The sequence below is a fragment of the Symphalangus syndactylus genome, chromosome 6, assembly GCF_028878055.3.
Source record: "Symphalangus syndactylus isolate Jambi chromosome 6, NHGRI_mSymSyn1-v2.1_pri, whole genome shotgun sequence".
NCBI classification, from domain to species: Eukaryota; Metazoa; Chordata; class Mammalia; order Primates; family Hylobatidae; genus Symphalangus; species Symphalangus syndactylus.
Window position 1 is genome coordinate 22,438,698 of NC_072428.2, and position 23,806 is coordinate 22,462,503.

At 40.7% G+C, this 23,806-nt stretch overlaps 1 protein-coding gene across 1 annotated transcript in view; it reads left to right on the forward strand.

Moving 5' to 3' along the window:
* Window positions 1-23,300, forward strand: part of LMO2 (LIM domain only 2) — a 61,690-nt gene extending 38,390 nt beyond the window's left edge. The window contains exon 4 of the mRNA XM_063641028.1: window positions 23,073-23,300. Within this exon, the coding sequence (XP_063497098.1) occupies window positions 23,073-23,088 (16 nt within the window). The 3' untranslated portion in view covers window positions 23,089-23,300. The remainder of the gene's footprint in view (window positions 1-23,072) is intronic.
* The last annotated feature ends 506 nt before the right edge of the window (window positions 23,301-23,806 follow it).

Here is a 23,806-nt window from a genome sequence, read left to right on the forward strand (position 1 = left end):
TCTAGGCAGAAATGTAAACAAAGCACAATGATATAGGATTAGCACCACAATAAAGCAATGTAAAAAGTGCTCTGGAAATGCAGATAAGGGAACAATTAAATTGGCCCAAGCCTATCTGTCTGGAGTAAAGAGGAAGTGACATTTGAAATGGCCTTGGACCTGGAAGAGCAAAGACTTGGGGACCTTGACTTGCAGCACGAGTATTTCAGTGAGCCCAGTTTGTGTATGGGCGTTGGCTGGAGGCCAGCCAGTGAAGGGTTTAAATTTTGATGCTGTCACTTTCTGGTGGGGTGCCCTTAATTCCCAGTTTCTACAAGATCTGGGCTCTGTGGACATTGCTGACCTGTGACTTGACCTTGGACCCTCAGCTCAAGCCCCGCCTCTTCCAGGTAGCCCCCTCAATCTCTCCAATTTATAGCTGCTCATCCAATCATTCTCAAGTACTAGAAATCTTCTAATTAATAAGAGAAACTATTAATATGCTGGCTCCTGGACCAAACTACAAATCTATAGAATCAGGATCTCTTGGATGAGACCCAGCAATCTACACATTCATCAAGCAACTCCTCTTCCTTTGTTGTCCCCTGACTTCAATAGAACATTGCTGCTAACCCCTGAACCCTGAGTTCCACAAAATCAGGGACACTGTCTCTGGTTTACCCTTTCCAGACTGTAGCACCTGCCTGGCACATAGTGCCCAATATATTTCCTTCCTTCCTTCCTTTCTTCCTCCTTCCTTCCCTTTTCTTCCTTTCCTTCTCTTCTTCCTTCCCCCCTTCCCTTCCCTCTCTCTCTTTCTCCCTTTCTTTCTTCCTTCCTCTAGACAGGGTCTTGCTATGTCTCCCAGGCTGATTTCGAACTCCTGAGCTCAAGCGATCCTCCTGCCTCAGCCTCCCAAAGTGTTGGGATTACAGGTTTGAGGCACCATGCCCAGGCTGATCGTTATATTTTCTTTGTTTTATTTAAAGCTTTGTTCTCTACTTTTTTCTTTCTTTCTTTCTTTCTTTTTCTTTTTTTTTTTTTTGAGATGGAGTCGCACTCTGTGGCCCAGCCTGGAGTGCAGTGGCATGATCTTGGCTCACTGCAACCTCCACCTTCTGGGTTCAAGAGATTCTTCTGCCTGAGCCTCCTGACTAGCTGGGATGACAGGCATGCACCACCACATTAGGCTAATTTTTGTATTTTTTGTAAAGACAGGGTTTCACCAGGCTGGTCTTGAACTCCTGACCTCAGGTGATCCGCCCACCTCGACCTCCCAAAGTGCTAGGATTACAGGCATGAGCCACTGCGCCCCACCTATTCTCTACTTTAAAACTTGATTTAAGAAGAAGGCCTTTTCTGAAACTAGCCTTTAAGTTCTTTATCATCGCCCACAGCATTTAGGCCAATGTAACACGTGGAAAAGCAGAAACAAATATTTATGGCATGAGTAGCTAAGAGAGAGGGCCAGTAAGTAAATAAATAGGGGAGACGAGGTTTTCTAGGAATTTTCAGGGAAGGGGCAAGGAAAATAGAAGATAAGCCTGCAGCATCTTGTTATGCCAGAAAGTAAGGAAATAGTAAAAGCTAAATAAATAAATGAAATGAAATGAAAAAAATGATGTAAACATGTCATAAAGACAAAGGAGCCAGCTTAAAGGGGCTCTCAATAGCCAAATCTAAGACAATTTGATTATCAAAACAATTAAGGACAGTAATGAATTAAGGATAGTAATGAGTGTTAAGCATGGCAGGGGGCAGAATTCATGAGTTTATACCAGTGATAAATAAATGAGGGAGAAGGAAGGACTCATGTTTACAGCAGAATCTTGGATGCCAACTGGTAAATGGGAAGACAGCATGAGAGCTGGAAAAATCATTTTGCAACTGTGACAGTTAAGATAGAATCAAGCAAGCATTATCGATAGATGCTGAATTTCAACAGAGAAACAAATAGCAAGATATGGATATTTGGATGGTCTTCAAGTACCTTCCCATAGATTCCTCACTAGTTATAAGAAGGAAAACCGCTAATTACACAGTAGAGAAATTGGATAGCACCTTGACCAGGTGATCTATGTGGGGCAGATGAGCATCTCAGGCTTCCAGATGTAATATCCTGAAAAGGACACAGGATCACTCTTTTTAGTAGTTCTGCTGAGAATATATAACATGTCTAATTATGAGACAAATCATTAGACAAACCCAAAATGATGAACATTCTAGTTTTAAAAGTTGGTGGGGGGGAGTGTGGACCCTATTCTTTGGAAATGTTCGTGTCATGAATAATAAAGAAGGCTGTGGGAATGTTTCAGGTTAAAGAAGGCTAAGGAGAACTGACAACTAAATCCAACACCTGGCCCTGTACTCAATCCAGTGCTGGAGGGAATTCTACAAAGGGCATCACTGGGTCAAGTGATAAAGTCAGAATATGAACGGATAGATTAGTTAAAAAGTAGTAGGTGTTAATGTAAGTGTTACTGAAATTGGTAATTGTACTGTGTTTATGTAAGAGAATGTCCCTATTATTAGGAAATGCATCCTGAAATATTTAGGAGTAAAGTGATAGAGGTAGGAAGCACAGAAATTCTAGGCAGACAGGGGTGGGTCCCTGGCAAAACCCCACCTTCCAGCCAAAAACCCTGCAACCCTCTGCCCAAAGTGAGAACTTCTATCCCTGTTTGCCCACTCTCTCCCCATTGGTTCTTTCTGATTAATGTCTTTCTACCAATCCAATATTGCCTTTTCCAAAACTACCTATGGCCCACCCCACCCCCTACCATCCTGTGCCTATATAAACCCCAGACTCAGTCGGTAGAGGAGAGAAGCAGCTTGACTGGAGAGAGTCGACTTGACTTCAGAGGGAGAGCTGGACTTCACAGGAGAGATGGCTTAACTTCAGAGAAGAGCCGTCTGGAGAAGGCCAGATTTCAGGGAAGATTATCTGCCCATCCCATCCCCTCTCCAGCTCCCCTCTCCACTGAGAGCCATCTTCATCAATAAATACAATTCTCCACCTCCACCATCCTTCAAGTGTCCGGGCCACCTCATTCTTCTTGGATGCTGAACAAAAGCTCGGGACCCACTGAGTGATGGTACCCAAAAAAGGCTGTCACACTGGCCCTTTGCCCTCACTGGTGGAGGGCAGCCTCCCCATGCGATGAAGCAAGAGGCCCACTGAGCTGACAACACACCACTGTCCACAGACACTGGAGCTAAGAGAGCATTGTAACATGCCCTCTGGGGCTTCGCGGGTCACAGGCATTCCCACCTGGGCACAGCTGCAGGGCCTGCAGGGAGCCTACTCTTGCCGGTGCCCAAAGCAGCTGGCCAGGTCCTGCACTCGTTCACCCACGCGCTCCCCGCAAGAAGAGCTTGAGCATGGCGGGCCGAGTGAACAGGGCACGCCTATCGCAAGTCTGATGAAGGGGTGGAGAAAAACTCCTGCATCAAAGAGCTATTATATATGTAACTTAAATAGTTGCGAAAACAGTTGTCTCTGTGTGTGTGTGTGTGTGTGTGTGTGTGTGTGTGTGTTTCGAGAGGGAGAGAGAGGAGAGAGAAGAAATGATAAAGCAAATGAGATTAACATATTAACAACAGGTGGGTCTAGGTAAAGGCTGTACTGGTACACTGTTTTTATTCTTGCAACTTTTCTGTAAGTTTGAAACTATTTCCAAATAAAAAGGTTTTTTTTTTTAACTCACAGATCTTGGCTTTTTCTTGTTTTGGGCTTTTTGGTTTGATTAGGAGAACAGCAAGGCAGATAAAGAGAGGAAAAAATATAGTGTAGAATTCAGTAATGTGCTACTGTTCATTTGTCACAACTTTAATGTACTTTTGACCTTACAAATGCACCTCAAGCAAGTAATTCCCCTCTCCACACCCACTCCCCATAATGGGAAGAATGTGTTTAGAAGGGTTCACTCAGTGCTTATTTCTGAAGCAGGTTATTTCTCAACCTTATAAAATGAGATTACCAGAAATTCTGCATTTCCTTTGTAATTAGGCTCAAGATGTAATCATCTGGCCCTGAAATGTGTGTATTATAGGGGTAGGAATCGAAGCTATAATGTTTTGTATATACATCTAAGAATTGAGTTAAAAGATGTTTCAAAGCAATGAAGAAGTCACATCCATTCTCTACCAGTGGCCATGTATTAATTCTTCCGGAAAATCATTTCTCCGAGTTAATAGAATCTTTGAAGCTAAATCAAGTCAATTTCCATTGTCACATTGTGATGCTTTTGAACTGGGCTCACTGAATTATCCTATTTGATGACCACTTTAAAGATGGCTTTGTTGTGAACCTCAGCAAACCCACAGCAGTATCTCTGTGTCAGCCTCCCCCGCCCCCCCATTCATTCTAATTACTTAATGAGCAGCTCAAGGCAAATGCCCCCCTGTAATTACATCCCAGCCAAAATAGATATATAGTAGGTAAAATAGCCTATGTGATGTGAGTGAAAGAACACCGAAATCAGGAAACCTGATTTTGCCACTAATTAATGGAGTGTCTTTAGGTAGGTCTCAGTTTCCTCATTTGCAAACTGAGGAGCTTACAGTAGATGATCTCTAGGAATTTGGTAGTCAGACTTTGGTTTACAGACAAGTAAGTATGGAATTTGGGAGGAAGCATTTGTGGTAGCCACTCCCCAAGGTGACCCTAGTGATTCTTGCTTCCTGGCTTCACCTCCTGTGTTGTCTCCATCCAGATGGAATAGGGCTAACTTGTCTAACTAATAGGATATTGCAGAAATGATGGAATGTGACTTCTGAGGCTAGATCCAGACTGTTGCTTCCACCTTGCTGTCTCTTGGATCACTTGTTCTGGAGGAAAAAAAACAAATAGCTGTCATGCCTTGAAGCTGTTCAGACAGCTCTACATGGAGCTCCATGTGGTGAAGAGGAACTGAGGCCTCCTGCCACCAGCCAGCACTCATCTGCCCATCTTGTAAATGAGCCACCTTGAAAGCAGAGCCTCTGGCCCAGTCAAAGCTTCAGACAACTGCAGTCCCACCTTATATCTTGAATATAACCTCGTGAGAAACCCCCAAGCTGGAATCAGTCAACCAAGCTGTTCTTCAATTTCTGACCTACAGAAGTGATACAAGATAAATAATCGTTGTTTTAAGCCACTGAGTTTTGGGGCAATTTGTTATGCAACAAGCTTTTATTTTGTATGCATTTTTAAATTCTTATTTTCACAGTCATCCACTTTTTATTATATTGTACAAAAGTATCAATCCATGGTAGATTGAAAGTTAAAAATTTCAGAGTTTGAAAAGCGCTGATCAGAATAATACAATCTTAGTTGAAAGCTGAAAAAGTTTTTGAAATTATCCAGCCCACCCTGTCACTCAGTGAATAACTTGTCTCTTACAGTTTTCTAGCAATAAAATTCTGATTCTTGGCAGCATTATCACCATCAATGTTATTAAACATGACTTTTATTGAGCATTTGCCAGGTAGATGCACTATCCTAAGTATTTTATGGTCTTTACAACAACTCTACACAGCAAATATTACTATCTTAATTTTACAGAAGAGGAAACTGAGGCTTGGGATAAAGCCGAGACTTTAATCGAGGTCATCTCATCCTAGACTATATTGCCTCTAGCTTCATTAATTTATCTCCCAAAACTTAATTTTATAGAACCAAATAATATATATATTTTTTCGGACTGCTGGAAATTACTTTCCCATTTATTTTAGGGAAAAAGAGACAGAATTCAAATCCTAGGCCAGGTGCGCTGGCTCATGCCTGTAATTCCAGCACTTTGGGAGGCTGAGGTGGAAGGATCACTTGAGCCCAAGAGTTCGAGATGAGCCTGGGAAACATAGCAGGACCCCTGTCTCTATAAAAAATAAAATAAGGGCTGTGTGCGGAGGCTCATGCCTATAATCCCAGCACTTTGGGAGGCCGAGAGGGGTGGATCACAAGGCCAGAAGTCCAAGACCAGCCTGGCCAGGATGCTGAAACCCTGTCTCTACTAAAAATACAAAAATTAGCCGGGCGTACTGGCACACGCCTGTAATCCCAGCTACTCAGGAGGCTGAGGCAGGAGACTCGCTTGAACTCTGGCAGCAGAGAGGTTGCAGTGAGGTGAGATTGTGCCACTGAACTCCAGCCTGGGCAACAGAGCAAGACTCTCTCTCAAAAAAAAAAAAATAATAATATAGCCAATGTAAACAAAGGGTTAAAAGCATTTGCCAACAATAAATGTTTTCATTGCATTTAATGTTACCTAACAAAATGGGAGGGAGTGTAAATGTATAAGAGTCATCTTTGGAGACAAATGGATGTGGTTCTAGTTAGTCTTCTCATTGGTAAATGAAGATAATATACTTACATTAGCATATCATTGTAAAAATTATGGGTAATCTACATGAAGCAGTGAGAACAGTTGCTGGCATTCATGCAATATGTATTGAGCATTTCCTAGGGGCCAGGCACTGTTCTTGGCAATGGAAACACAGTGGTGAGCAAGACAGCAAGGTCCCCGTTACCACAACACTTACATTCTAGTGGGAGGAAACACAATAAATAAGTACACAAATAAATGAACAAGTTTATTTCAGAGAGTGATCGATGAATTAGGATAAAATAGAGCAATGTGATAGAATGTCAAGAGATGCAGAGAGATGTCGTTTTAGAGGAGGGAGGGCGTGGTCAGGGAAAGCCTTTGTGAGGCAGTGGCTTTGAGCTAGGACCGAATGTCAGGAAAGATTCAGTCATACAGACATTCAGAAACAGAGGAAACAGGCAAGTGAAAGTCTTAAGCCAAGAACCCACTTGTCGAACTCAAAGAACATCAAGAAGTCCAAAGTAGCTGGAGGAAAGGTGATACATGAGGCCAAATCATATAGGATCTTACAAGGCTGACGATGAGCTCAGATGTTATTCTAACTGCAGTGGCAAGACTTTGGAATCTTTTAAGCAGGAGAGTGGCATACATACTCTGATTAGTGTGTTGGAAGATCACTTTGTGTGTGTGCATGGAGGACCCTAGAGAGACGAGCTGGGAGGCTGTTGCATGATCCAGGTGAGAGATGATGGTGGCTTGGATTAAGGTGTTAAAATGGGGATAGAGAAAGGTAGGCAAGTGTATTCGGCCATTTTTGCATTGCTATAAGTAAATACTTGAGACTGAGTAATTTATAAAGAAAAGAGGCTTAATTGGCTCACAGTTCAGCAGGCTGTACGGAAGCATGGTGGCATCTGCTTCTGGGGAGGTCTCAGGGAGCTTTTACTCATGGCGGAAGGTAAAAGGGAAGCGAGGCATTTCACATGGCCAGAGCAGGAGGAAGGTGGCAGGGAGGTGCTATACACTTCTAAACAACCAGATCTTGTGAGAACTCTATCACAAGATCAACATCAAAGGGGTGGTGCTAAACCATTCATGAAGGAAGCGCCCCCATGATCCAATCACCTCCCACCAGGCCTGACCTCCAACAGTGGGGTTTGCAATTGAACAAGAGATTTGGGTGAGGAAACAGATCCAAACTATATCAACAGATTCCAGATATATTTCAAAGGTAGCTAAAATGACTTCGTTGGCACTAAAAAAAGTTTTTATCATTACTACCAATAATAGGGACTTTTTAAAACCATCTTGTGCATGATTTTTGTTGAAGCAATATTGTCTTAGTTGTTTATTGCAACACAATTTGCTGTGTACTCTAAGGTTTTACTTGCTTAGTGTGATCAGGGAAATGAGTTACTGAGAAAAGAAAAAAATTCATTTGAACATAGACAGAATCTTTCCTGTATTACCCAGTGATTAAAAAGAAAAGATGGCCGGGCACAGTGCCTCATGTGTGTAATCCCAGCAGTTTGGGAGGCCAAGGCGGGTGGATCACTTGAGGTCAGGGGTTTGAGACAAGCCTGGCCAACATGGTGAAACACCATCTCTATCAAAAATACAAAAACTAGCCAAGCAAGGTGGTAGGTGCCTGTAATCCCAGCTACTCAGAGGCTAAGTCAGAAGAAGTGTTTGAACCCAGGAAATGGAAGTTGCAGTGAGCCCAGATCATGCCATTGCACTCTAGCCTGGGTGACAGAGCAAGACTCTGTCTCAAAAATAGAGAGAGAGAAAAGATAGTTGGCCTTAACTGCTGGGCAACCGGGGTCATTAGAAAGGAATGTGAATCTTCTGATTCTACTTACCACGGCTTATAATGGAATCCAGGTGAACAGGAAGGCACAAACCCAGCATCACCCAACAGGGGAAGGTGAAATAAGTCAGATCCAGCTGTGCACAAAGATGAAGTAAAACCTAAGCTGGAGAATGTTTACTTTAGGCAAAATGGAAGCCTAAGATAACCACAACACCTATTAATGATGAATAAAACATATCCAAAGATATCTAGATGCAAAATTGAGCTGCAGGAAAAACAAATATAGAAAACATCAGGTCCAGAAATAAATAGAGGTGAGAAACATTGCATAAAGCTGGCACTGAGATGCCCTGGGGAGTTACTGGCCACTACCATCTGGCTCCATGCAGGGAGAATACATTGAGGATTGTTGTGAATGGGTGGTTGGAAGTGAGAATCCTACATAAGGCAGAGCTAGCAAAGGGCTACATCCACAGTGAAGGGGTGGACTGGGAAAAAAATCTATCCACAGGCACAGAGTAATGTCAAGGAAGTTTGCAACTTCTGCCTAGATTCTGGATGAGAGAAAACAAAAGTTTTCCCTGAGAGTGCAAAACCTCAAGACACCATTTATACAGGTTCTGAATGTACAATAAATGCACAGCCTGGGAATCACCATGCCCAATCCAATAAATTATTGATAAAAATTTACATTAAGCCAGTGATTTCCTCTGTCTCAATAGGAAGAGGCAAACACAATTATGAACTTTACCAAAATTTAAAAATGTTGCTCTTGCAAAGATACCATCAAGAAAAAGAAATAGCCGGGCGCGGTGGCTCACGCTTGTAATCCCAGCACTTTGGGAGGCCGAGGCGGGCGGATCACGAGGTCAGGAGATCGAAACCACGATGAAACCCCGTCTCTACTAAAAATACAAAAAATTAGCCGGGGGTGGTGGCGGGCGCCTGTAGTCCCAGCTACTCGGAGAGGCTGAGGCAGGGGAATGGCGTGAGCCCGGAAGGCGGAGCTTGCAGTGAGCCGAGATTGCGCCACTGCACTCCAGCCTGGGCAACAGAGCGAGACTCCGTCTCAAAAAAAAAAAAAAAAAAGAAAAAGAAATGGCAAGGTATGCCTCATGGAACAAAAAAAGAGAAAATCATGTATAAGACAGAATAGCCACTCAAAAGAATTTTGAAATGGCACGGTATAGACTGGGAGAAAATACTTGCAAAACATGTGTCTGAAAAAAGACTTGTACTTGTATCCTGAATATGTAAAGAGTGATTACATCTCAGTAATAGAAAACAAATCAATTAAAATGGGGAAATGATTTGAACAGATGCTTCACTAAAGAAGATACACAAATGGACGACTATAACTGTTTTTTTCCTTTTTATGGCAAAATACAACATGAATTTTACTGACAAATACGACGTGAGTGGGTCTCAAAAGCATTGCACTAAGTGAGAGCAGCCAGTTAGGCACACTAAACACTGCATGATTCCATTCATATGAAATTCCAGAAAAGGGGAAACTAGAGTGACCAAAAACAAATCTGTGATTGTCAAGAGCTAGAGATAAGGGTTGGATGGGGCTGTTCTATATGGTGACTGTGGTTATGATTACATAACTGTGAATTTGTTAAAACTCATTGAATTGAATGCTTAAAATGGGTGGATTTTATCATATGTAAATGATTTTTTTTGTAAAGCTTATTTTTACAAAACTCATGGTCTCTTACTGGACAGAGCTAGAAATATATAAACATACAGTTTTCTGTACCCTTTGACCATAAACAACAGCTGTGTGACACTGGACAATTTAACTTCTCTGCGTCTTGTCTCCTCAGGTGTAATGTGGGGATAATAACAGAATATTACATATTGTTATGAGGACCAAATTAAATAACACAGTATATATAAAGCACTTTGCACTGTGCCTAGCGGGTTATCCAATCACCAACTCAGGGACACTTTCTTTTCTTTTATTCTTTTCTTTTCTTTTTTTGTGTAATTTAAAAAATATTTTTATAAAAAAGTGGAAACAAGGTCTTGCTATGTTGTCCAGGTGGGGCTCAAACTCTTGAGCTCAAGCAATCCTCCCATCTCAGCCTCCCAAAGTGCTGGGATTACAGGCATGAGCCACCCTGTGCCCTGCCCTCAGGGACACTTTCTAGGCCTCTTCCCTTTGTTCAGACTCACTCAAGAGCCTTCTCAACAGCCTCAAAACTACCTCCTGGTCTAGCTTGGCTTCTTTCCTAGTTTCCCTGCGGGAAGAGTTCCCTAGGAGTGTCCAGTTGCCTGGGTAATCATTTGGTTCATTTTGTTTTTGTTGTTTGTTTGTTTGTTTGTTTTGTGGGCCTTTTTTTTTCTTTCTTTTTTTTTTGAGACGGAGTCTTCCTCTGTCACCCAGGCTGCAGTGTGCAGTGGCATGATCTCGGCTCACTGCAACCTCTGCCTCCCAGGTTCAAGCAATCCTCCCACATCAGTCTCCTGAGTAGCTACCAGTTGCCTGGATAATTTAATTTCAGAATTTTGACATCACATTCTGGGCTATAATTTAACCTTGCCTGAGTTTGGTTTGTATGGGTTACCCTCCCATAGCCTGTCTTCTCTGGGACACGGATAAGATCATACATCTAGACTTGCAAGGCTGGGAACCTGACTCCCTAGATTGTGTGGAACGAGAGAGGCCCAACTGAGTAGATTCTCCCCTGGCACCATTTCTGGATCACTGTGGTCGAGTGGTAATACCAGATGGTAGCAATAACTGCCAGAGGGCTGACCTACCCCTGACTTTTGGTCTTTCAAAGTATTTTTGGGTACAAGAAGTACAGTTTACCTTGCTTGGGACACACACACACACACACACATACACACGAAAAAGAGAGAGAAAGAGAAACCCTAAGTAAATATGATTTCATTTTCTTAAAGAAACTTTAATATTGGAATAGGCATAACTCTGGATTCTTTTGAGTGGGTATTCTGTTTTATACATGATTTTCTCTTTTTTTGTTCCATGAGGAATTCCTGACCTTGAAGTGAAATGGATATTTTGGTTGAATTCTCATTCTCAGTGACAGCAAATACGAAAGAGAGAATACATTCTCTACTGGTGTTTCCCACTCGTTCCCATAACTTGGCACATACAGGATGGAATGCAGCAGTGCGGCGGGGAAGCTGCTGGGGCCCAACTATCTTGCCAAGGGTGTCGATGATTTAGGCTCGCTATAAGCCCTTCTAGGCACGCCAGTATTGCAGCAACAGCTGCAAAGGAAGTAATTGCTAATTAGGAAGGAATCCTGTTCTCCATGCAGGCCGGTTGCAATCCTAACTCTGTAGCAAGAAAGACACCTTCATCCAGACAGGTCACTGTGAACCTGTGACCATGTTCCCAGACAGTCATCATGAAAGTGAACAGATACCACTGCTGAATTTATGTGTGCTCCTTGGACATTGGCTTTTTGTCCAAGGTTTTACCCTGAATTCTTGAATCTAGGAGAAAATCTGGATCTAGGGGCATGCCGTTGATGATTTTTTTATCTGCTACTTCCGTAGCAGAAACAGGACATCTTATATATTATTTCTTAGCAATTGTAAAGCTAGAAGAATAATTTTTATCTGTCTACATACCTCACAGTGTTGTTGTGAGCTAAATGAAGCACTGGAACCACACCCGTTACACAGTGAATGCTATGGAATTGGTTGCCATTACTATTTACATGTTCACATTCTGAGAACTAAGTATTTATGAGGTTAAGAAAAAGTCAAAATGTTGTTTTCCAAATTCTTTTTAAAAGACTGATTTTTGCAGGAAAGGTGGAGTCAAAATACCTGGCAATTTTGCCAATGCTGCCATTGGTAATAAATTATCAAATCAGATAACAGAATCAGTGAATTGGGGATCTGGAGAGGAAAGCCCAACACTTTTCCTTTTCTAGATGGAAAAAAGGAGATCCAGAGATAGCAAGCCACAACAGCAAATCTGAAATCATAACTAAGAGCTCACAGTTCTTGTCTAGAGCTTTTCTCCAGAATGCTATGGCCTAGACAAAAAAAAAAAAAAAAAGACTTAAAAAAATAAAGTGCTGGCAGGGGACGGTGGCTCATGCCTATAATCCCAGCACTTTATAGACCGGGGCAGGCAGATCACCTGAGGTCAGGAGTTCAAGACCAGCCTGGTTCCAACATGGCAAAAGCCCGTCTTTACTAAAAATACAAAAATTAGCCACGCATGGTGGTGGGTGCCTGTAATCCCAGCTACTCAGGAGGCTGAGGCAGGATAATTGCTTGAACCCAGGAGGTGGAAGTTGCAGTGAGCCAAGATTGTGCCATTGGACTCCGGCCTGGGCGACAGAGTGAGACTCCGTCTCAAAAATAAATAAATAAATAAATAAATAAATAAATAAATAAATAAATAAAATGCTTCAGAGAAACTAAATGCTCTACCAACAAGAGCACTATATTTGGGCAAATGAAGTCAGAATCTGCTTATCAGTTCCTCTAATGGAAATGACAACCAACACAAGCAAAATGCCTTACGATTTGGAAGATAAAAGAACACAGTGCTCACCAGATCTCCTGTTATTCCTGATAGAACCCTCCCAGCTATTACACCTTGGAAAAATATTAACGTGTTCAGCCAACAAAGACAAATTTAAAAGCAAAGAAAGCAAGTGATGCTGTACGTTGCAATGCCACCCGATATTCAAATTGTACCCTCCTGAGCTGTGTCTAATGTCAGCATCATTTTTTTAAAGAGACATATCAGTTTCCGTCAAGGTTTTTATTTCACTTTACCCATTCTTCACTGCTTGAACTAGGGCAAAAGAAAGGAAGAATTACCAGCTACATTACTTTTTAATTTAATGCCCTTGAGTAAGGGCAGTAGCAGTGAGGCATAATAGAGATTTCAGGGGGACGGCAAAGGGAGAACAGTTGTTCGCGCAACCTCTTCCATGGATGCTGGTTGCAACAGCTGTCTCTGCCATCATTCTCGCAAGGTAATGCCTTGCTTCCCATTGTCATTGTATCTCAGAATCAAATTATTTGAATTCCAGACACATCGACAGCACACTGAAGGGCCCTTGCCAATTTTTGCAGCTCGCTCGGAAAAGAGCATCATGAAGCATTATTCATTTATACGACTCCCAGGCTCCTGTTGTAAATCCAGCGTGCAGGACTGCCTCCAGGTGCATCCCTTCAGCTCGGCTCTCTAATCCTGTAACCCTTTACAACCAGCTCCTTCCTGGAAGCAGGTGCGCCACATCCCCGGGCCAGGCCTTCCCCCTCTTGGAGCCTGTGTTCAGTGGATGGAGTCCCGGTGGCCAGAGCTGACCTGGAGACAGAAACCAGCTATTTTTTCTGTCAGGTCTAGGGGTGAAAAACCCCAGGCACAATACAGCGAGTTGTGCCCACAGCTACCCCTCCAATATTGTCAGACAGGTGAAGTCTGGTTAAAATCCACATCTGTCCTACAATAGTGAAGTTGCTGATAATAGCACATCCCTTGTCGGAAGATGAGGGATCTAATTAGCAAAAGTGTTTACGAAGAATTTTTTTATCACTTGGAAAAAAATCTCACAAAATAAATGAAAAAAAAAAGAATAGTGTAGTATAATCTCAAATGCTATATATGTTTTAAATGTGCATGTAAGTACACACACAAACATATATGTATATACATTATATTTAGAGAAATACAGATATTTTTTGAGACAGGGTCTCGCTCTGTCACCCGGGTTGAAGTACAGTGGCACAGTCATGGTTCATTGTAGCCTAGGGTGCTGCCCAGGCTCAAGTGATCCTCCCACTTCAACCTCCCAAGTAGCTGGCACTACAGGCATGCACCACTACACCAAACTAATTTTTTTTTTTTTTTTTTTTTGTAGAGATGGGGTTTCACCATGCTGTCCAGCTGGTCTCGAACTCCTGGGCTCAAGCAATCTGCCTTCAATGGCCTCCCAAAGTGCTGGAATTGCAGACGTGAGCCACCATGCACCCAGCCACAAACATATTTAACTAGAAAATACAACAAAAATGGACAGTGATTATTTTATTTTTCTTCTTTACTTCTTTCTATATTTTTGTAAAACAAGCAGATACTACTTTTATAGTCAGGAAAATAAATGCTGTTTATAAAGATAATTTCCAACAGGAGTGTTTTAAACAAAGAACTGTTTTCAAAAGTTTTGCTACGCAGTCAATTTTTATCCCCAACCCTGTAAGTGAAGGGTCCCCATCCAGTGTCCCCTGGTTAGAAGAGTTTTCCCAAGGGGTTCTTTTAACACAAGTCTGGGGTTAGGAGAGTTTTGTCCAGCAGGAACAAGAGTGACCTTATTAATCCAGTCAGATTCTCTCACTAATTGAGCTACACAGAGATCAGTAGTAGAGGCAGAAAAAGAAGGAAAAGGGAAAGGAGGAGGGAGAGGATGGGTTATTTGGATGGCTGGAGTGCAGACTACTGGGGAGGGGATAAAGAAACTCAATATAATAGCTGGAGCTGCCTTGGACTCTGGACAAGCTTCCAATTCCAGGGTTCTATGCCACGCAGGTCCATAGTTCCTATTTTTCCCGTGGAGACTTGGTAATTGGTCTTCCTGAGTACCCCAGGAGGCAAATCCATGGCCAAGAATCCTGTTTCCTTGGTACCACAGGTATCCTTTAACAACCTATCTGGTGGCCCATTAAAATCCCTTCCTGGGTCAGATTAAATTTGGATGATTTGAACCACATGAGCAATTTCAGGATCTCAAGAGCTTGAGACTGGGCAGATGAGTTCCATTGGTAATTTTATTCTTTATTTAGTAAACTACCCAAACCAAGGCTATCATTAGCCCATATGGCATTTCGTACAAATTTGAAAAAGCTAATCTTTCATCAAATTAAAAAGTTATATTATTTATTTATCAATAATAACAATAACTGACAGTAATTCCATGTAAATTATGCAAGCAAATAATTCATTATAAAATATTGAAAAATTCAAATGATTAGTTATAATATTAAGAACTCAAAGTTACTTGGATCTAATAATTTGTTGTAAAAAAGACATCTTGTTTTTGTGGAAGTAAAATTCTTTTTGACAGTTTTAATGCTTACTTGTTTTATTGCTCATATTTTATGGAAATGATCATCAGATTGGTGGATTTTCTTATTGATTGTAGGCCTTACATTGGTTGTTTTGTTTTGTTTTTGAGACAGGGTCTTGCTCTGTCCCCAGGCTGGAGTGTAGTGGTGCAATCATGGCTCACTGCAGGCTTGACCTCCTGGGCTCAAGAGATCCCCCCACCTCAGCCTCCCAGGTAGCTGGGACTACAGGTGTGCACCACCAGAGCCAGTTTTTGTTGTTTTTTGTTTTTGTTTTTTGTAGAGACAGGGTTTTTGTAAGACACATTTGCTCAGGCCTGTCTTGAACTCTTGGGCTCAAGCAATCTGCCCGCCTCAGTCTCCCAAAGTGCTGGGATTACAGGCGCGAGCTCACGGCACCTGGCCTACATTGGTTTTAACGTATTTCAATTGTTTGTTTATTTGCTATAGAGACAGGGTCTCTCTATGTTGCCTGACCGGATATGAACTTCTGGTCTCAAGTGATCCTCCCCACTCTGCCTCCCCAGTAACTGGGACTATAGGCACATGCCACTGTACCCAGCTTAATGTATTTAATTTTGATAAGCCACATTCTCCATTGATATTGCTATCGGCAAAATTGGTTGTATCTTGAAAGGCATGAAGTTATTTGGAAATGGATCTAGTAAGTTATTGTAACAAAGACTTTGCAATATTTTAGTGAAAGAACATTAGATTTTAAAAGACAACTTCAGGTTTTTAGGGCTTCATACGTTGATGAATGATCTATAAAAGCCTTTAATATGCTTGTCAGTCAATTTCAATTGTACATTTTTAACGCAGCCTTGGTACTTCATATTCACAGCAATTCTTCAAATCACATGTGATATCTGGAACCTTCCTATTCCACATATCCAGCATCCGAGCATCGTCAGGGGCTTGTTAGGAATGCAGAATTTCAGGTCCCAACCCAGAGTTACTGAATCCGAATTTGCATTTTAATAAGATCCCCCGTGTTCTATATGCACAGGGACATTTGAGAAATACTAATCTAAAACACAGAAAAGATCATATATTCCTTCTGTAATATAAATCTTTCCTTTAAGGAAAATATGACTGTAACCTATATGGAGAAAAATAGAAATAAATTTGGGATCCCAGGTGGATTGACTGTAGAAATGACATTTGAAATTAATCTTCCTGGCCGGGCGTGGTTGTTCATACCTGTAATCCCAGCACTTTGGGAGGCTGAGGCGAGCAGATCACCTGAGGTCAGGAGTTCAAGACCACCAGCCTGGCCAACATGGTAAACTCTGTCTCTACTAAAAATACAAAAATTAGGTGGATGCAGTGGCACACTCCTGTAATCCCAGCTACTCGGGAGGCTGAGGCAGGAGAATCCCTTGAGCCAAGAAGCGGAAGTTGCAGTGAGCTGAGATTGCGCCACTGCACTCCAGCCTGGGTGACAAAGCAAGACTTCATCTCAAAAAAAAAAGAAAAAAAAGAAATTATTCTTCCTCTTCTTTCTGGTATTTTTATATTGGAAAAATTGGGCTTAATGTTGAGAAACTCTGCAATTTGTTTAGCAGCAATAATATCTTTGTGTGAATATTATAAGTTAATTTTTTATAAAAAATTTTCTAAGCCCATAATGTTATGCTTTCAAGGGAATTATATATATTGACTTTGGGTTCCTGTCTGATTTTGCATATAACATTAACTTTATCTTTACTCCCAATTTGGGCTGAACAATGCATTTTAAAGAAGATATTTTCAGTATACTTCTGACTTGCATTTTAGAATCTACATTTTTATTCATATCATCAACACGCATTGCATACTCTAATTAAGTTTTAGTATCAAGATGGCATCTACTCAAGTTTCCCATCCTATATTCAACAATGATTTAAAATTTTATGTTCCATAAATGCCTTACAATATATTCCAACCTTTGGTTGAAGCAAAAAGAGTTAGTTATATCATATTTACAAGAAAAAAACAAACAACCCCATCAAAAAGTGGGCAAAGGATATGAACAGACACTTCTCAAAAAAAGACATCGATTCAGCCAACAAACATATGAAAAAAAGCTCAACATCACTGATCATCAGAGAAATGCAAATCAAAACCAAAATGAGATACCATCTCAACGCCAGTCAGAATGGCAATTATTAAAAAGTCAGGAAACAGGTGCTGGTGAGGCTGTGGAGAAATAGGAACGCTTTTACACTGTTGGTGGGAATGTAGATTAGTTCGACCATGGTGGAAGACAGTATGGCGATTCCTCAAGGATCTAGAACCAGAAATACCATTTGACCCAGCAATCCCATTACTGGGCATATATCCAAAGGAATATAAATCATTCTGCTATAAAGACACATGCAGACGTATGTTTATTGAAACACTATTTACAATAGCAAAGACATGGGACCAACCCAAATGCCCATCAATGATAGACTGGATAAAGAAACTGGGGTACATATACACTATGGGATACTATGCAGCCATGAAAAGGAATGAGATCATGTCCTTTGCAGGGATATGGATGAAGCTGGAAGCCATCATTCTCAGCAAACTAACACAGAAAACCAAACACCGCATGTTCTCACTCATAAGTGGGAGTTGAACAATGAGAACACATGGACACAGAGAGGGGAACAACACACACCAGGGCCTGTTTGGGGGTCGGCGGTGAGGGGAGGGAACTTAGAGGATGGGTGAATAGGTGCAGCAAACCACCATGGCACACGTATACCTGTGTAACAAACCTATACGTTCTGCACATGTATCCCTTTTTTTTTAAGCAAAAAAAAAGAGTAGTTATATAATTTCTTAGATGATATAAAAAAATTCAGTGCTGTAAAATAGATATTTGCTGCATCATTCAATATCAAATGTAAAGACACATAAAAAGTATAAAATACTCTAGAACTTTTTTAGGATCTTCTGTTGCAATCCATTATGATTTCTATGCATACTTGTGGCATTGCTGTATGTAACTTTTCTTTACATTCAATTTTCTAAGTAGTCTTCTTAAAGTTTGTACATGCTTTCTTTTGTCTTGTCATCTACTGGACAACCTCCCTCACCCAAACATCCACATATGAAATGTTTGTGTTTTGGAAATCTACAGTTCTAATAGCTTTATGTGTTCTACCTGGCTTATACCAGAGACTGTATCTAAAATAATAAAGATAAATAATCTTTTTCAAAATTAGCTCATTCATTACTTCTGCTATCAGTTTAACTATTTGGTTTTATATTTTATTCCTTAAAATTGTGTAACATTATTTGGTATCAATGTGCCATATGTTATTGAATTTTTGATAGTTTTTGCTAAGGAAGACATCTTCCTTCCCTTCCTTCCTTCCTTCCTTCCTTCCTTCCTTCCTTCCTTCCTTCCTCCCTTCCTTTCTTTTTTTGAGACTGAGTCTCACTCTGTTGCCCAGGCTGGAGTGCTGTGGCGCGATCTGGGCTCACTGCAACCTTCGTCTCCCGGTTCAAGGCTGAGGGCCTGCCTCAGCCTTCCGAGTAGCTGGGACTACAGGCACACGCCACCACGCCTGGCTAATTTTGTACTTTTAGTAGAGATGGGGTTTCACAATGTTGGCCAGGCTGGACTTAAACTCCTGACCTCAAGTGATCCACCCACCTTGGCCTCTCAGAGTGCTGGGATTACAGGCAGGAGCCATCACGCCCCACTGGAAGACAATTTTCATCACTGCACTAGTAGTTTCCTGGATAATCTTCTCCCTAGATGTTGCCTTGTCAAAGCTGAGTCATGTATATTATGTGCACATGATATTATTTCTCATTATCATAGCATCTTTATCACTTAATATATTATATATATTTCAAATCTTTGAATTCTTAACACTATTGAAGTGCATTTACCCTCTGTTTATTAGTATTATGTGATAAGTACTGCCAACCCGTTCTCACATCTTTATTCTTCAGCTGATACTTTTTTTCATCCCTAAAGAATTTGCAATAGAGAGAAAACACATAAACCATTAAGGTAGAATAATAAGGGGCGTGGTCAGTTTATCATTAGTAAGAATTTATGAATAAGTAATTTCTGAAAACTTCCTACCTGTACTGATAGTAGTTAAATAAGATGAAAAGTTAAAATTCTTATGTATACATTTTGTAGACAAATTTCAAATAGAATGTTCTATGGACAAAAATTCAAATTACATAGACAAGTACCTGGATAGGGAAAAGAAAATCTAGTTTAATGTTTTCTTTTTCTCTTCCACTTTTTTCTCAAGTTATGTCTGACATAAATACTGAAATTAAATTCACATCCTAATTTAGCATTTTTTACCTCCCAATTCTATCTTCTCCAAAAATATATTCAGTAGTCTAATTGATTGTCTTTGATTTCCTTCCATGTTTTCTGATTCTGAAATTAATTTTAAAAATTCCTTTGTAGTATCTGAGCAAAAAATCAATAGTATTTTATCTCAGAACTTACAAGTACATAACATACAAAAAATATAATTAACAAACTGCTAAATATTATCAAGCATTAATATTTTTATTAACAGGATATGCACAACAAGAAATTTCCATTATAGAATTAGCCAGATCACGAAGTGGTAATCTCTAATTAATGTGCATGTAATTCATTTTGTGGATTATTTGAGTGTATGTCATTTGATGGTGATCAATCTAATAATGAAAGTTCTTGTAGATTTAAATGAGGAATTCAGGAATACCTTTTGGGTGCAGCGAACACAGCAGATAATGTGAAATGCGGTATGAAATATTAATTAGCCAGAGCTCTAATAACAATAGGGATTTAAAAAAAATTTTAAAACTCACCTACCATTAGATAAAGTGATTTCTTGTTTAGAAGTAAAAGTTATTTTCAGATGATGTTAGACATGTTGATTTTGAATACTGACTCATTTTTCCTTTGTAAATGGACGCCGAAAAAAATATAGTAAACGTCTTAAAACAAGACACTTTACTGCCATCTGCTGGGAAGTTGTAAGAAACATACAAATCATCAATCTTTCTAATAAACAAAATAAAAATAAACATATAAAAATTATCAGAATAATAAAATGTCTCTGACGTGAACGGCTCCTTGTTGAATGAGGAGTGCCCGTGCAGTGCCCAACGTAGATCATCATGCCTAGATTTTACTACAGCTGCTTTCAATTCTCTGTCAGAGAAGAGAAATTCCAATTGGAAAAGCATTCTTGAGGTCCAGTCTGGTGTTGCTCATTCATACTGTTGGTAGAAAACGGGGAAGGGGCCACAGTCTATAATTCAACTTCTACAGAAGGCTACCTACTCTTGTGAGTCAGACTGGGAGCTGGAGACCTTCGTCACTTGCCCCAGGACACAGGGCAGAATCTTCTCAAGGCTAAATCCATTGACTCTGCAGAAAGTGGGAAAAGGGGAGAAGTTAAACCCAGGCAAACTTTTTAAGGGAAAAAAGACTTGTCCCTTAAATTAGGGAGCTTTCAGATGAGCCAGGAGGATCCCTAAACAAAAGAACTTTAAATGGAGGTAGGGGAGGGAGCTTTACGTATTTTGATTATAATTCTTCAGTGCAAACTCACAACTTCTTACTAGAAAGGGTGACATGAGCTCTGGCATGCTTTGCTTAGAAACAATGGTCAAGAATCCATTACTATTTTCTATTCCCAGAAGACAAATTCTCAGATGGAAAGGTGGTAAGATGTTACCCTTATACAACCTCAGATACTTGAAGTAAATCTTAAATGAGTCTGTATTTCTTGTGATGCAAATAGCAAAACTTGATATTAAACAAATAACTAATGCAGGGCTGAAGGTATTCCATTACCTGGCCCACAAGAGGCACTATCCCAAAGTGCTAAGTGAGCAATGATGATGTAGAATTAGGCAAACCAGAGAAGACTTCCAGGAGGAGGTGCTAGATCTTGACAAAGGGGCAGAATTGAGTCAGATCTCGACAAAGGGGCAGAACATTAGCAGGCACAGATAGCGAGGAAAGGCTGCCCAGGTGTATATAGCCCTATGAAAAGCAAGACTCATAAAGTGGACAAAGAACTCGAACCATCAAGTGGACACTGGAGACAGGAGAATGTCAGGACAGCATGGTGACAGTGTATAGTGAGGAAGCTGAGATGTGGCAGGGGCCACGGTTTTGATACTGTGCATGGAAGCCAATTTGCAAAGGAGAATAATGATTGAATGGGAGAGGAGGGAAGGAAAACTAGAGAGAAGGAAGTTAGTTAAGCTACTCTCTCTCTTAACTTTTCACTAAAGTAATATGTATCTGTATATATTTCAAAGTGCACATAAATATATATAGCTTGATGAATAACTGATTTATTTACTTCTAACAGCATAGATTAATTTTCAGACCTACTTTTTTGAAAAGGAGTTCTAAAAGACGGTAAAAGGAGAGAAATGGGATGGTAGCTTGAGTGGAAGCATCAATGGAAAGGAATTTTTAGGGCTGGGCTTGGTGGCTCACATCTGTAATCCCAGCACTTTGGGAGGCCGAGTCGATTGCACTCCAGTCACCCAGGCTGGAGTGCAATGGCGCGATCTTGGCTCACTGCAACCTCTGCCTCCCAGGTTCAAGCGATTCTCCTGCCTCAGCCTCCCAAGGAGCTGGGATTACAGGCGCCCACCACCACGCCCAGCTAATTTTTGTATTTTTTAGTAGAGACAGGATTTCGCCATGTTGGCCAGGCTGGTCTTGAATTCCTGACCTTGTGATCCACCTGCCTCGGCCTCTCAAAGTGCTGAGATTGCAGGCATGAGCCACTGCGCCCAGCCCATAGACAGTTGTGAGCATGAACACTGAGCCAGACACACTCCCTAAGGTGTTATATGGCAATCATTTACTCCCCATAATAATGAGAAAGGCAATATTTATACGCCCCTTTTACAGATAAAGAAATTAGCTATGGGACTTATGGAAGTTAACTTTTTGATGTTTCAGTTCCTTATCTATAAAATGCTAGCTTTTAGAACATTGATAAGATTCATAGAGCCCATTCATTAGTTCAGCAAATTTTACTGAGCCCCTACTATGTGCCAGGCACTATTCTAGGCACTGGAGAAAGAGCAGGAAAAATGTTGTATTAGAAATACATTATATATATATATATATGGCTGGTGCAAAGGTAATTGCAGTTTCAGACCATGAATTTGAAATCATTATAACTAGGCTCAAACTCATCTTTATTCGTAAAAAATAGGAACCATTACAATCAACACATTTTTGCCAATGAGAAATAAGTTTGTTTATTGCTGTAGTGTAAAAATCCATACTTCAAGATTTGAACGCTTGGAAAGCATTTTCTGCATCCTGCTGGTTGTGGAAGAGTTTTCCTTGCAAAAAGTTGTGGAGATGTTTGAAGAAGTGGTAGTCAGTTGACGCGAGGTCAGGTGAACACGGCAGATAAGGCCAAACTTTGTAGCCCAATTCCTTCAACTTTTGTTTGAAGTGTTGGTTGTGCGACATACGGTTGGGCGTTGTCGTGGAGAGGAATTGGGCTCTTTCTGTTGACCAGCGCCGGCTGCAGGCATTGCAGTTTTTGGTGCATCTCATCGATTTGCTGAGCATACTTCTCAGATGTAATGGTTTCGCTGGGATTCAGAAAGCTATAGTGGATCAGACCAGCAGCAGCCCACCAAACAGTGACCATGACCTTTTTTTTTTTGGTGCAAGTTTGGCTTTGGGAAGTACTTTGGAGCTTCTTCTGGGTCCAGTCACTGAGGTGGTCATCGCCAGTTGTCGTATAAAATCGACTTTTCGTCGCACTTCACAATCCAATTGAGAAATGGTTCGTTGCTGTTGCATAGAATAAGAGAAGACGACACTTCAAAACGATGATTTTTTTTTTAAACTTTCACTCCACTCATGAGGCACCCACTTATCGAGCTTTTTCATCTTTCCAATTTGCTTTCAGTGCCGAACAACAGTAGAATGGTTGACGCTGAGTTTTTCGACAACTTCTCATGTAGTTCTAAGAGGATGAGCTTCAATGATTGCTCTCAGTTGGTCGTTGCCAACTTCCGACGGCTGGCCACTACACTCCTCATCTTCAAGGCTCTTGTCTCCTTTGCAAAACTTCTTGCACCACCACCGCACTGTATGTTTGTTAGCAGTTTCTGGGCCAAATGCATTGCTGATGTTGCGAGTCGTCTCTGCTGTCTTACAACCCATTTTGAACTCAAATAAGAAAATCACTCGAATTTGCTTTTTGTCTAACATTATTTCCATAGTCTAAAATAAACATAAAATAAACTAGCAAAAAAAATAAAGCGAGAAATGCCCATTAAAATGATGTATAAGGTAACCACATTTATTTACGTTCCTAAACGTAAATAACTTAAGAATTATGTTCTTAATTTTATCTTTTCTTGCCTTATGTTTTATTCCAATATCAAACGGAAAATTCTAACAATGCAAAAACAGCAATTACTTTTGTACCAACCTAATATCTATATATATACACATAAACAATTTGTTATATAATTTGATTTTTTTTTTTTTTTTTTTGAGACAGAGTCTTGCCCTGTCACGCAGGCGGGAGTGCAGTGGTGCGATCTCCACTCACTGCAACCTCTGCCTCCCGAGTTCAAGAGATTCTCCTGCCTCAGCCTCCTGAGTAGCTGTGATTACAGGCATGCACCACTATGT